The 14,290-nt window shown below is 52.8% G+C and overlaps 1 protein-coding gene across 4 annotated transcripts; it reads left to right on the forward strand.

The window, feature by feature from the left end:
* Positions 1-1,213: 1,213 nt before the first annotated feature.
* On the forward strand, positions 1,214-10,797 carry CCNQ (cyclin Q). 4 transcript variants are annotated; one of them, XM_043896840.1, is made up of 7 exons: positions 1,214-1,527; positions 2,880-3,070; positions 4,010-4,193; positions 5,486-5,618; positions 7,078-7,305; positions 8,122-8,157; positions 10,301-10,797. In XM_043896840.1, the coding sequence occupies exons 3-7, from the start codon at positions 4,024-4,026 to the stop codon at positions 10,388-10,390; spliced, it is 657 nt and encodes a 218-aa protein (XP_043752775.1). In that variant the 5' UTR covers positions 1,214-1,527; positions 2,880-3,070; positions 4,010-4,023; the 3' UTR covers positions 10,391-10,797. The 4 variants fall into 4 exon arrangements, with proteins under 4 accessions (XP_043752775.1, XP_043752776.1, XP_043752774.1 ...); XM_043896841.1 differs by lacking the exon at positions 2,880-3,070 and having other exon boundaries at positions 1,214-1,523; XM_043896839.1 differs by lacking the exons at positions 2,880-3,070; positions 8,122-8,157 and having other exon boundaries at positions 1,228-1,527; positions 10,361-10,797.
* The last annotated feature ends 3,493 nt before the right edge of the window (positions 10,798-14,290 follow it).

Consider the following 14,290-nt stretch of genomic DNA (forward strand, 5'->3'; position numbering starts at 1 on the left):
GTCCATGTTCTCATCCGTGGAACCATGTGCATGTGGTCTTATTTGGCAAAAGGATCTATGCCGATGTGCAGATGTGATTAAGGACTGCAAGTTGCTACCATCCTGGATTAGTCCATAAATGCAATGACAAGTAGGGCAGAAAAAAGAGACAGACACAAGGGAAGAGGCCATGTGACAATGGAGGCAGACACTGGAATGATGTGGCTACAAGCCAAGGGACATCTGGGGCCACCAGAAGCTGGGAGACAAGGAAGGATGCTGCTATAGAGCCTCTGGAGGGAATATGGCCCTGTTGATACCTTGATTTAAAGTTCTAATGTTTTAAGTCACCTACTTTGCTGGTGATTTATTATAGCAGCACCAGGAAACCAAGCCAGCTGGTGTAAAGAGAGGACCAGGTGGGGGAAACTGACTAGGGAGGGGCTAAAGAAGGTGAAGGTTGGTCTTAAGGTGGCTTTTTCCTCTCAACCTTCCAAGCTCTCTCAAATGATAGGAACTGTCTGGCTGTATCAGAATGACCAGAGTGCACTGTCTATCAGTAGCTTGGGGGTCCCTTTGGGGTTGTACATCCCTAATGCCTGGTGCAGAATTTCCTGTTTGTAGAAGACACGAAGTGTGGGATTGCACTGGGAGCTGGATATTCAATTAACACTCACTGAGCAAACATTTCTTAAGCTCCTCCCTTGCTGCCAGGCTGGAAAGGAGAGCAGCAAGCAAGTCCCCCAGGGATGCTGGGCCCCTGGAAAAGCGTGACACAAACAGCCCTACTAACTGTCCTCATTTTGTGCACAGTGGTTCCTTCGGGGCTCATCTGTAGGTCTGGGAAACTCTGGCAAAGCCGGATTTATGTTTTAGGAACACTGAGATTGAGCCCCACGTCTTGTCTGGTTGGGAGACACCGTTGTGAGCTCTGGTAAGTGCCGCCTCGGCCCCACGCTGGGCCACCAGCCCGGAGCGACACTGTAGGGACTTGTCGCTCAGGCGTTAGGGGGGTTGTTTTCGCGCTCTGGCCCTAGGACTGTAACCTCCCTGCGCGTTGGAGGAGTAGCCTCCCAGGTTCCCGAGGCCGCCTGTGAGCTTCCAGGGGCGGAGTGTGAGTCTCCGGGGGCGGGGCCTACGCCTCGTGAGGCGGTGCGGGATGACTTCCGGAGTCCAGGCTGAGGGGCGGGGAGCGCGACAGTCGCCTGACAGACGCCTGACAGGGTGGACCTGTGCGCTTGCGCTTGATCTGGAGCCTGCGCAGTCTGCCGGGCTCGCCTTCACCCTCACCCGTGGGGGTGGGGAGGGCCGGCCCAGGCAGGGCGGGGCGGCACCTCGGCTCCCGCGGCGAGGACCCGCGGAGCCAGCCGCCACGCGTCTGGGCGCCTCTCCTTCCGGTGGGGGGCTCTGGGTCTGTGGGGCGGGGCCTCATGGAGGCCGGCGGCCCCGGGACCTGCGGAGGAGGGGCTGAGACACGGGGCTCGGAGGGGCGGCTGGCACCTGAGTCGAGGGTACACTTCCGAGTGACAAGGTTCATCATGGAGGCAGGTAACCGCGCCAGGAAGAGGGCGGGACGTGGGGGCCGGAGCCGCAGTGCTGCCCTAGCGTCCAGCCGGCCCCTAGCCTGTCACGGGAGCCGAGAGCGGGTGGGCAGGGGCTGCTGGAGTAGGGGACCCGCTTCCCGGAGGAAGGGGACCTGCCAGACGCGGAGCTGGCGTGGCTGAATGGAAGGCAGAGATCGGGCCTGTCCTGCCCGAGTGGAGGCTCGGCCTGTGCGTTCTGGCCTCAGCCTTGACGCCACACCCTGCCTCCTGGGCTTTTGGCTATTTCACAACTGGCGCCTAGGCCCCAGGAGAGGATGTGGCAAGTGACTGGCCCTAGCTTAGAAGGTGCCTTCCGACATACCTGTCTTCCAGCATAAGGGGACGGCAGCACTTGGTCACATAGAACCTTCTGGAACACGCCATTGGTGGCGCTCCTGACAGGTCCCGTCACAGTGAGGACCCAAGGCGCACCCTCTGTTCTGAACCCTGACATGGTGTCGCCTGTGCTGTTGGACGCCCCTGCTCCCGAGGCTGAGGCTATGAAGCCGGTTGTATTTCCTTGCAAGCATGTTTCTCTGTCAAAAATGCTAGGTTGTTTTCGATCTTGGTTGCTTTGTGTACACCCTGTGGAAGAGGGGTTTGAGTGTTTCCAACCCTGACTTGGCGTCCACTGTAGTGTTGAGCGCCCCTGTTCCCAACAGGCGAGGAAGCCAGTTGCATTTCCATAGAAACATTTCTCTGTCAAAAATACTGCACTGTTTCCATATGTACACTCTGGGGAAGAGCGGTTTGAGTGAGTCTGCTTTCAAGTCAACATAAGCAGACTCTGGAGAAATAGTTTAGGACCATTAATCCCAGTGGTTTGTACATTTAATTTTCAAAAAGTTTTGAAAAGTGTATAATAAGGAAGGATGGCAGTGGCCCCTCATATATGCCACACATATGCTTGGAAGGTCCATGTAAACCAGGGAAACATGCCACCCTTTGAGGCTCACATGTAGCAATACCACCTCATCTGACATCTCTGAGAATGACGGGTTCCATGTAGGAACTGTCTACATAGAACTTCACTGTCTAAGGTCAAGTTTAAACCTTGAAATGCTAAATCTAAGTGCTAAATGCTGAAAGCTAATGCTAAAATGTTTGCATATGTCCTTCCTCTCATGTTTTGCATATGCCCTTGCTCTCTGTGTGAGGCTGAATACTGGTCCAAAGAGTGCCCCATCCTAATCCCCAGAACCTGGGACTGTTACCTCATGTAGCGAAAGAGATTTTGCAGGTAGGATTAAGCATCTTGATGTCAGGGAATTGTCTTAGATGATCTGCTGCATCTGATATAATCACACCCATCCTTAGAGATAGAGGCAGGAGAAGTAGACGGCAGAGGAGAAGGCCATGTGATGATGGAAGCACAGTTAGAAGATGCTGCACTGCTGGCTTTGAAGCTGGAGGAAGAGGGCACGAGCCAAAGATTGCAGGCACCTCTAAAAACTGGAAAGGGCAAGGAAATGGATTCTCCCCTGGAACCTCCAGAAGGAACCGGCCCTGTAAGAGAAAAAGCGTGTTGTTTTTAGCCACTTTGTTTATGGTAATTTGTTCCAGCAGCTCAAGGGAACTAATACATCTTTTTAGGTAGAGGATGTTGAACACAGTTTTAATGATTATTGGTTGTTCTCCACCTTCCCTCAGTCTGGGGTGTCAAGTTAACCTTCCCTTGTTAATACTGGTCACTGTGAATTTGTTTTAGTTCTGTGACCCAGTGCAGTGATTTCATTAGTAGCTGTCTGAGGGATATAGGGCTTTTAAGGCCTAAATCAAACTATCATGCTCCAGTTTTTGAGTTCTTTCTGTTCCCTTTTCACTATCTTGCTCTTCCCTCAAGCCTGGCTGTGGCCATCAATGTTCCTTTTCTCCTGCTCGGCCTGTGGTTGCCTTTAGCAGTCACCCTGCTTCCTTTGCTTGCCTTTTCTGACCCTGTGGACTAGTACCCCAGTGCATCAGAACCTGTGGCATCTGTGTGGCACTAAGAGGCCTTTTTTCCTCTTGTCACCTTGGCAGGGTTTTGGTTACGAGCTGCAGAGGTGGGGGTGACCTCTAGTTAAATGCCTCCTCACGTGGAAACAGACACACAGCTGGTGCTTTCAAGATGTGCAGAAAGGGATATGCCAGGCACGGATCGGGGAGAAGTTTGAAGCTTTGGGGGCTTGGGAGAAGTGAGGAACCTGCAGAGCTATAAAGGGAAGGTGGCACTTGAGTGTGAACTCCAGGGGCTCATTAGCCTGTCAGAGTCTGACAAGCCTGCCTCTTAATTCCTCAGGTCAAGAACCCCGTGGAAGGGTCAGCAGCCCCTGTCAGCTGGGCCCTGGGCTCTTGGTGCTGTCTGAGCAGGCGTGTGCACCCTCAGTGCCCAACTGAGTGGCGCACCTCACACTTCACAGGGGGTGAGCTCTGGATGAAGATCTCCCCTGCGTGTTTTCTTTTGGTAGGTGCCAAGCTAGGGATGCGGTCCATCCCCATTGCCACCGCCTGTACCATTTACCATAAGTTCTTCTGTGAGATCAACCTGGATGCCTACGACCCCTACTTGGTGGCCATGTCTTCTCTCTACTTGGCCGGCAAAGTGGAGGAACAGCACCTGCGCACACGTGACATCATCAACGTTTCCAACAGGTAGCAGCTTCTGGTGTCTCCCAGGTGCCAGCAATCAAACTCAGAAGGAGGCACTTGGGTGACCTTGAACTGGGGCCAGGAGCCCCAGCAGCAGAGGCAGGAGTGAGCACAGTGTCAGAAGTCGAGGGGCACCTGTGCAACAGCAACTGGGGCCAGATTTGGGGGAAACCTCAGAGGCCTGATGGTGTGCAGAGAGGGGTGGAAAGAGGCTGTCACAGGCTGGAGCACAGGGAGCTTGCAGAGGGGCACCAAAGAAGATTCTTGAGGAGTCTTGGACAGGACAGATCAAAGCAATTGGATTCTGGGGCCGTTGTCCTATTTAGATGGTGTGGAAACTGGGTCAGAGTCACCCAGGAGTGTCTCTCGCAGCCCTGGGCCTGAGTAGCCATGTTCCTGCTGGGGAAAAACATGGGGGTCCAGCTGGCTGGGTGGGCTGTGCCAAGGCCCAGCGGGTTTGGGAGAAAAGCAGTTTCTGGAAAGTTACTGACTAGCAGTGTGTCATAGCCCTTCCAGGAACTCTGTAATCGTTAAGGAAGAAAGCTATTTTGTGCTGCTTCTCTTTTAATAAACAGTTAATGGAAAAGCACTCCCTATCCCATAAACATGACAGGTTCGCAATGTACTGAGAATGACTAGGAAAAAAAACCAGAGAGGGCACTGTTGGGGTGGGGGCAGCTGGAGTCCACCTGTAATTGCCAGGGCCCAGCAGGGAGGGCGGGTGGGCATGAGGGGAAGTTGTGGGGCTCACTAATTGGATGTGGGCACCCAGGTGGGTTCTGTGGGGAGCTCGGAAGACGAGAGGGGAGCTGAGAACAATGACTCAGTGGCTGAGAGTTCTGATCACTCGAGTGTAAATCCTGTTCCCGTACATCTTAGTGATCTTGCATAGATGGGAGTCTTGTAGACAAATAAGGTGTACACAAGGACAAAAAGATCTAGAATGAAAGAAAGAAAATCTGGGAAATAGCTGAAATACTTTCATGTTTCTGAGTGTGTATCATCCCTGTGTTTAAATACCTTCCCTGGGCCCAGACTGAGTGCCCTGGGCATTGCCACCCCCGGGTGCAAAGAGCCCATGTCTTGCTGAGTGCCATGGCACAGCCATTGGGGCTAACACTGGAGGCAGCTTCTTTCCTCCCTGGTTCCTGTTTTTATCCCCTATGCAGACATGTGGGTGGACCGTATGTTGGTCGATGGCAGAGGAGCCCTGGTGTGTGTATCTGGACACTCCATGACTGGGGGCTCCTGGGGGCACCCCCTTCTACTGCCAGCCATGTTGTTTCTCTGTTCAGATACTTCCACCCGGGCAGTGACCCCTTGGAGCTGGACTCGCGCTTCTGGGAGATCCGGGACAGCATCGTACAGTGTGAACTACTCGTGCTGCGGGTCCTGCGTTTCCAGGTCTCCTTCCAGCACCCGCACAAGGTTTGGCGGGGGTTGGTAGAAGGGCAGCAGTCACTTATGGTTCCCAGCGGCATGAAAGTCTTTGCTCTTTATCCGGAAAGTGCAGTCACCTGAGCCTGGAGCCACACGGGGCCCCAAGGAGGCGCAGTGACGCTAGGGTGGCCTCTCTCATCCCCACTCCCAGGGTTCTCAGGCAGCTCTGATTTCAGCTTCTGCCTTTCTGCCCACTCGGCTGTGGCCGAAAGCTGGGATCCGTGTGCCCTCTGAAGCCTGTGCCTGTCTCCAGACCCATATAAATTGTGTGTTCACTGACCCACAAAAGCGGAGGCAAGGCTGGTTTCATGATCTGCTGGAGTCTCTGTTCCTGGGAGTTGCTGCTCCGCCTCACAGCTCATACGCAGCTCATCTGTGCAGAAAAACCCTGAGAAAAGTCGGGTCACTGACTTCACTGTTAGGAACACATTCCTCCCAACAGCAGAGCTATCACAGAAAGCAGCCCTGCAACGGTCTCCTTTGGGGGCCTGAGGCCTCATGTGGGCAATTGGTGGGTGGACTGCAGAGAGAAGGGGGAGGCGCTGTGATGTGGGCCTCTGCACTGTGGTTTTGTCTCTTTCCCATTGGAATTTTTGTTGAGTGAGTTGTAGATTTAGAAGGAGTCAGAAGAAATAGCCCAGCCTCCCCAAATGGCATTTTGCAAAACTCGAATAAATATAAGATAACAGTCAGGGTGTGGGTGACGATACAGCACCCCTGCCCAAGTTCCGGGTGTTGCTTGCTTGTCATGTGTACTGGTGGCCACTGCCTTGGTTAACGTATGAAACAACAACTTGGTCACCATGGAGGCCTTCCTATTGCCCCTGTTATCATCTCTTCCCCCCACCACCTCCCTAATCCCAGAACCCATGGTGAAGATGCTCAGCAGTCATGGTTTGTGTCTGTGTGCAGTGCAGGGCTGCCCTACCCATGGGCTCAAGGAGAGCATGTGTTCAGGCAGAACAGGAGCTGACAGTTGAGCTGGAGGGTGTTCAGAGACTCGAGCCCCCCTGATGTCCTGTCTCTGGCTGGCCCGTGGGGGCTGTGGTCTGTTCTGCAGATCAGGCCACAGTTTCTGGAGCTTTATGTTTGAGCTGGGCCAAGGGGAGGAGCAGAATAATTGCTGATGGTGTCCAGGGCAGGGCCATGTTGACAGAGAGGCCCAGGCAGGTTTCAGGAGCTGGGTTCAGAGGACAAGAGCGGGTGAACCCGTGGGGACCTGGGGTGGGGGTTGGTGGAGGTGGACCTGGTAGCAGGGTGGGGCCAGGCCTGTGGAAGTCACTGGGGCTTTTTTCCCCAAGTGACACAGGGAGACGACATCTGATCTGTGATGTATACACACTGTGGCAGTTTAGGAGAGAGAGGCTGGCAGGGGGAGGGCCTGCAGGCTCCCGGTTAAGGAGGCAGGTGATGGTGGGGGGCGGCTGACTGGCATATGTCTTTACAGTACCTGCTCCATTACCTGGTCTCGCTCAAGAACTGGCTGAACCGTTACAGCTGGCAGCGGACCCCTGTCTCCGTCACCGCCTGGGCCTTGCTACAGGACAGCTACCACGGGGGGCTATGCCTCCGCTTCCGAGCTCAGCACATAGCTGTGGCAGTAATCCACCTGGCCCTGCAAGCCTATGGGGTCGAAGTGCCTGCTGAGGCCGAGGCCGAGAAGCCATGGTGGCAGGTGAGGTGACTGCATTGGTGTGTGTCCCCTCCCCCCCTCCTCGCCTTTTCCCTCCCTGAGGACCTTCAGCAGTCCCCGCACCAGGTGTCAACTGTCTTTGTAGTAATTACCTGCAAAGAAAGATACAGGCTACTGGAGAACCTTGAAGTTTGAAAATATCCTGTCGCCATAGCCTAAGCTGGGCTCTTCCCCCTTGATATTGTGGATGTTTGGGGGGGGTCATGCTCGGCACTGTTGGGTGCAGGGCGGCATCACCAGCCTCCACCCACTGGACGCCATGACAACCCAAGCAGTGTCCAGACATTGCCAAGTGTCTCGGGGTGGGGAGGGATGCCAAGTGTCACCCCTGGTTGAGAACTACTGAGCTCAAGCGAGCACTTTTATTGCATTGAGTGGGAGCTTTCTGTAGATCAGACATCAATAAGTCTGGCATCACATCCAAAGTATCGGGGGTGCCCTTAAATGACAGTGGCTGGTAGGTAGGTGGATAGGCGATAGATACAGAGATGGATCAGTGATGGGTAGATGGCTGGCTGGATAGATGTTAGAATGGGAATGTCGATGGATGATGGATGGGTGGGTGGATGAATGGATCAACAGAGGAGATAGATGACAGCCCTCCTCCTCAAGACTGGCTGGACCCAGGGAGCAGTTTATTGAGAGCTGAGTCAACTGTGTCCACCAGAAAGGCTGCATGCAGTCCTAGCAGGTTTCCCTCAGTAGTCCCACCATTATTTAAAATGGGATTTTGAGATCATTCTCTGTTTTTCCTTTCCCATGCTTGAAATCCGCTGTTCCTTTCTTCATGAAACGAAGCTCATTGTCCCTCCTCGTCCTGGAATGAGATTCCATGTGAGCAGACTGAATTGCTGGAAGACTCCCTCTCTTTGTGCACCACCCCTCCCCTGCGAACCTACAGTGGCTGCCTCCCCCTTCCTGAGCGCCGCCCCACCTCGGGCTGCCCTTCCTCGGAGATAGCAGCTACTCTCTGTGCTTCATTGTCCTTTCCTGCTTGTCTGTCCTTCCCCCTCCCCTGAGGCCAGGGATCTTGTCTACTTCATCAGAGGCCCCAAGCCCAGCGCCTGGGCCTGACGGGTAGTAGGTGTGCAAGTGTCCTCAAACAAAGGCATCTGTGGCCCCAACCTCAGGCCGGATGTAGCCTGATGGCAGCTTGGAGGGGGGAGCAGGAAGGGTAGCTGTGTGGACAAAAGCATTGCTCCATGCTGGACTTCTTGGGGACTTCCAGATTGTGTGACCCCCTGCATCCCCCCTCCGTTGAATCAGGTAGTGGGCCTCTTTTCTGGGTGACACACTTCCCCTGGGTGAGCCTACTTCTCTGGGCGGTATAGCTGTGCTTCCCCCGTTCTTCACTCTCTTTGGGTGGCTCTGGGCTCCGTGCACCAGAGCCCTTGGACCTCCTCTGGGCATGTGAGGGCCACTTGCTTGCTGATGAGAGACACCTCCTGCTTGCGTGCTCCCAGCTGCCACCTTTCTGATGCCACTTGTCTGCTCTGAGTGGGCTTCCCATGCTGCTTAAGAGACTTGACATCCCCCCTGAAGCCTGTCTGCCCTTGGGTGTGGTGGTGGCGATGGGGCAGACCTTAGCACCCAACTGTGTTGGTCCTCTGGGTGGATGACGCTCCAGCTCTAAAGCAGTAGTGAGTTGTAGCAGGACTCAGAATTTCCATCCTTTTTAAGGCTGAGTGCCGTTCCATGGTATGGCTGGTCTGAGTCATGTTAGTTCATCCTCTGTGGATGGACTCTTGGGTTGCTTCCAGATTTTGGCCCTGGGCTACTTTTTAATGGTCATTTCTTGGCTTGGGGTCTCCAGAAGCATTCAGGTAGTGGATCCTGACAAGCAAGCCTGTGTTTCTGAGATATTCATTTTCCACCCAGAGTGCGGGGTTGGGGGGGGGCATGGCTGGATCTTCCTGAGCTGGATGGGGAGGGCGGGGGTTTTTCCAGGTCACTGTCTCCCACCTGAGATGATAGCCCATGATGGGTTCAAGCTTCCTTGGGTGTCCATGCAGCAGGGGGGACTCAGGTCCAGCTTTTGCCCCAGCTCAGCCCCAGACCTGGAGCCCAGGCAGCAACCCCTAGGCCTAGGGGCCACAGCATCCAACCAGGGACTCCTTTTTTTGCCTTTTACTTCTGGTGTTATCAGGGGTCCCCAGGAGCACCCTTAAGCTCCATGTGTCACTGGGAGGATTCCCAAAGTTCAGAAAAATCATTATACTCATGGTTATGAGTGTCAGGGTTAGTTCTTGGGGAAGGATGCAGGTTGAAATCAGCCAAGATAAGAGGAATGGAGGTAAGGTCCAGGAGAGAGCAGGTCCAAGCTCCCAGGTCCCCCTCTCATCAAGCAGGGACTAGCAGTCCCTTCCCAGGAGCAGGGCCAGGGCCAGATCTTACTTGGAAACAGGCAGGGTTACCCCTTTCATTTGGGCCCCTGGGGACTCACCTTGCAATTTTATAAGTTCTGTGGCACAGTCAAGGGGCAGTCTGAGCAATTTCCTGGTGGTCCAGTGGTTAGGACTCTGCACTCTCACTGCTGGGACCTGGGTTCAGTCCCTAGTCAGGAACTAAGATCCCTCAAGCTGAGTGTTGCCACTGAGAAAAAAAAAAAAAAGGTGGTCTGGTCCAGGCTAGAGAGCAGGTCCATGTGTTCCTCAGGGGCTGGCCTAGGGTGGGGTGTGTCCAGTCTACTTCTGGAAATGGACCCCCCAGAAACCATGGAGCTGAGAGCCCAGGGTGGAGGGTAGGAGCTTGTGCTCTGGGCCCAGCTCTGTCACCAGCTCCCCACGTGCCCAGGACAAGTCCCCTCTCCTGTGTGAGCTGGATGATCACCAAAGCCTCTTCTGTCTGGAATGGTCTCCCATAGCAGAGTCCCCATGCCGTCCATACTCCCATGTACTATGGTTCTGTGCTTTGTGGCAGGTGCCTTGTTTAACCCAGAAGCAGTCTAACCAGAACCTGTTTTCCTTCTCCTTTCTAGGTGTTTAGTGAAGACCTTACCAAGCCAACCATTGATAACATTGTGTCTGATCTCATTCAGATTTATACCATGGACACAGAGATCCCCTAGAGCCCTGGTCCAGGCCTCCCCAAAGAGAAGCCCGGGACGCTTGGCGGCCTGGGACGGCACCGCCACAGGGCCGTGAAGGCCAGCCCCCAGAGGACCAGCTGGGAGGGCTGGTGAAGGCAATGACTGTCCCCAGCAGCCGTGGTCGGGACAGTGACGGGAGTCACGCCTTCAGCGGGCAGGCTGAGCGTGTACCAAGTGGGGCAGCTCAAGGCCAGTCGCTGCATCAACATTTGTGCTTTGAGAGGACCTGACTGCCATTGAAGAGTGATGTCATCGGCAGGAAAATCTAAGAAGCTATGGGACTGCACCCCTGGGGATTTTTTAAAAGCCAGATTTATAGAAAATATGAATGAATGTTCAACATAGATGAAATTTTATTTTGTGTAATAAAAGATGATAGAAATCAACTGAGACGCCCGGTGTTTGCTCTGTAGCCCGTGCTGCCCTGCAGGTCTGTGGGTACCATCCAGACTCGATTTCTCCTCAGAGGCTCTCCAGGTGGAATTGCCCTTCCTACAACCTGAGGTGCCAAGGGCAGGCCCTCCATCACTTCTGGAAGGGCAGGATGACACAACTTGTACCCATGTCACAATGGCACCCCCTAGAGGAGCCAACGTGACCTTCTTCCTCTGCTGGGACGCTTGCAGGGCTTGGCAGTAATTCTGCTTGGTGAATGAACTTACATTTTGGAAGGAGGGGTTAAGGACTATCATTTGAGATTAAGAAATCTAGATCTGACCAAAATGTATCTAGAAAGTTACAGATTTTTTTTTAAAATGCTGAAATGGTGAGTCTAGATGCAGAGTCTAGTTAATCTCCGGCCCAAATGTCCTTCTGGGAGAAAGGGTCCAGGCTCCACACGTACTGGTGGGACTGCCCTTCACCATGATAGTGTGGGGCCTGGTGGACTGTCCCAGACACTTCACTGCATTTCCGAGCTTGTCACCCAGGGAATGTGGGCTCTGGACGCCAGCCACTGTGCCCCCTGGCACCCACAGGTGTGGGAGCTGGTTGGCATGCCTGGGGTCCACTGGGTCAAGGGCATAAGGAGGAGTCATACCTGGGTGACAAGTCAGGCAGCAGGGCTCCCTTGAGTTATGAGTGACTGTGTTCTTTGGCTTCAGGGTGAAGGATATGAGCCAAGGTCCCCTTTTCCACTTTGTCCTTCCCTTTGAGAACAGAACTGGTGCCCAAGCCCAGGGCCTGGGCTCTGAGTGTGGACGGCAGAGGGTGAGGGCCTGGCTGGGCTCTGAAGGTGGCTTTGGCTTTCTTGCCAATCCTTTTCACCTTGTGCTTTCTAAAAAGGACCTTGCCTCCATCACCCCCTTCCTCCCCACAGGCTGGGTGTGGCCCCCCACCCTGGGACTTGCCTGGCCTGCGTTGACGAGCTCTGTCCTTGGTGTCCCCACTCCATCTGAGAGTCACAGAGCTGAACTGGGTGAGCTCTGGGCTGCGGGGCTAACAGCAGCCTCTCTGGAGGTTTTGTGGCCCTAAGTTTCCTCTCAATGATTATCAGGTATCAGGCAAGTTCCTTTGTCTCAGTGGGACTCAGTTTCCCACTGTGTAAATCAAGCAGGTTAGACCAAAACATTTCAGAATGTGATGGCTGTTTTAACTCCCTTGACCCACGTGTGTTATCTGTCACATTGCCCTGGGGACTTAGGGGGTCACTGAGGGGTTGTCTGTGTGTGTTGTCATTGGAACAGAGGTAAGGAATGGTATTGGGACATATGTGACACTTTTGGGGAATATGTGACATGGCCAGCTCTGCTTTGTAAGGACAGTTCAGTCACACAATATGAATTAAAATCCGGTGCAGAGTTATTTTCTTTTGTTTGCTTTGGCTTCCTATTACTGAGGCTTTGTAAAAGATAATAGGGATTAAAGAGATACTGTCTTCTGTTTTTTTTATTTTAGGTTCAAAAAGGTCAATAATGAGAGATGAAGATTTTCTAGAACCCCAGGCCTCCAGGAACTTTTTAGTCCAGAGCACATCTTAATTAAAGTGATAAATCTTTCCTTGGCCTGTCAAGCCAGAGAAAGGAGGGGGAAAACCAGGTCCTGGGAGGGGCTCGGTCCATCTCTCCATCTCTTTTGTAGCTGGGATGGGGTGTCTGGTGTCCCCCAAAGACATGGTCACGTCCTAAGCCCCAGAACCTGCGGAGATGGGACCTTATTTGCAAATAGAGCCTTTGCAGTGTCATCAAGGTAAGATGTGATCCTACAGGAGTAGGGAGGCCCTTGTACAATATGCCTGGTGTCCTTTATAAGAAGAGAGAGAGACAGACACATACCAGGTGGAGACACAAGCTCATAGGGACAAGGCCCCATGATGATGCAGGCAGAAACTAGACTTACTTGTCTATAAGCCAAGGACTGCCAGTGATGCCAGAAATTGGGGAAAACTAGAATCTGCCTTCTGGCCTCCAGAAACAGGAGGGAAGAAAGGCCTGCTGCTTAGGTCCCCCGAGTTCATGGCACCCACCCGTGTTCCCAGGCTGCCGGCTAATAAGAATGGCTCTCAACTTGTGAAGGGATGGGTGTTGTAGTACTTTCCCTGCCTCAAGGCATTGGTGAGTGACCAGTTTTTTTTGTTTTTGTTTTTTTTTTTGGTTTTGTCTTGCCTCTTGGCAACCTGAGTCCTATTTGCTCATGGAAGTCCACGGAAAAGAGAACTCAGATATAGATGAGTAATATCTCCCCAGAAGGCACAGCTATCTTGATACAGTGTTTGTCCCTACCTCCACTGACTTTGCCTTCTTATTTGAGAGGACCTTGTGTATCAATGAAGCCAGAACTTCTTGCTATTCATTTCTCTGCTGTTTGCTGCCATTTGCCTTTGGCCTTTTCTGGAAGTATAGCCTCAGGTGGTTGGGAGGGAGCTTAGGAGCCATTTTGCTTGTTTCTTGGCAGTTTCCCTGGAAAATGCTCCCTCTGGCACTGCCAAGTCTACCAAGGTGATGTGCACAGTGGAGGAATAGAAATATGAGGAAATAGGATGCAGGGACTTTGGGCCCTGTTTCCACGGGAGTCATTTGTAAATCATGAGTCAGGGTTGCCCTTGTGGCTCTGCTGGTGGGGCAGAGGGGCTGGGCCATGCAGCCCGGCTGTCCCCAGGACAGATGTTCACACAGCTGGCCCCAGCACAGATGTTCAAAGACGCCTGATGTGTGAAGGCATGAATGGTGCAGTGACCCTCGGAGCCAGTGAATGAGGGCAATAATGGGCTTTCTTTTCATGGCTTTGGTTTAAAGAGGAAATCTGTGACAGCAACCCTTGTACACTGCTGGGGGGAATGGAAAACGGTGCCATGGAGAATGGTCTGGCTGTTCCTCCAAAAAGTAAATAGAAGATTACCATAGGTGGAGAACAGTGTGGAGATTCCTTAAAAAACTGGAAATAGAACTGCCATATGACCCAGCAATCCCACTGCTGGGCATACACACCGAGGAAACCAGAATTGAAAGAGACATGTGTACCCCAATGTTCATCACAGCACTGTTTGCAATAGCTAGGACATGGAAGCAACCTAGATATCCATTGGCAGATGAGTGGATAAGAAAGCTGTGGTACATATACACAATGGAATATTACTCAGCTATCAAAAAGAATGCATTTGAATCAGTTCTAATGAGGTGGATGAAACTGGAGCCTATTATACAGAGTGAATGAAGTGAGTCAGAAAGAAAAACACCAATACAGTATATTAACACATATATATGGAATTTAGAAAGATGGTAACAATGACCCTATATGCGAGACAGCAAAAGAGACACAGATGTAAAGAACAGACTTTTGAACTCTGTGGGAGAAGGTGAGGGTGGGATGATTTGAGAGAATAGCACTGAAACATGTGTATTACCATATGTGAAATAGATCGCCAGTCCGGGTTCAATGCAT

This window comes from Cervus elaphus, chromosome X, assembly GCF_910594005.1.
Source record: "Cervus elaphus chromosome X, mCerEla1.1, whole genome shotgun sequence".
Lineage (NCBI taxonomy): Eukaryota > Metazoa > Chordata > Mammalia > Artiodactyla > Cervidae > Cervus > Cervus elaphus.

Bases quoted from the DNA above. Each gene is read 5' to 3' on its own strand.
- CCNQ (XM_043896838.1), top strand. From the start codon at position 1,410: ATGGAGGCCGGCGGCCCCGGGACCTGCGGAGGAGGGGCTGAGACACGG. The intron at 1,528-4,009 runs GTAACCGCGCCA...TTCTTTTGGTAG, and splicing joins AAGGTTCATCATGGAGGCAG to GTGCCAAGCTAGGGATGCGG. The intron at 5,619-7,077 runs GTTTGGCGGGGG...ATGTCTTTACAG, and splicing joins CCTTCCAGCACCCGCACAAG to TACCTGCTCCATTACCTGGT.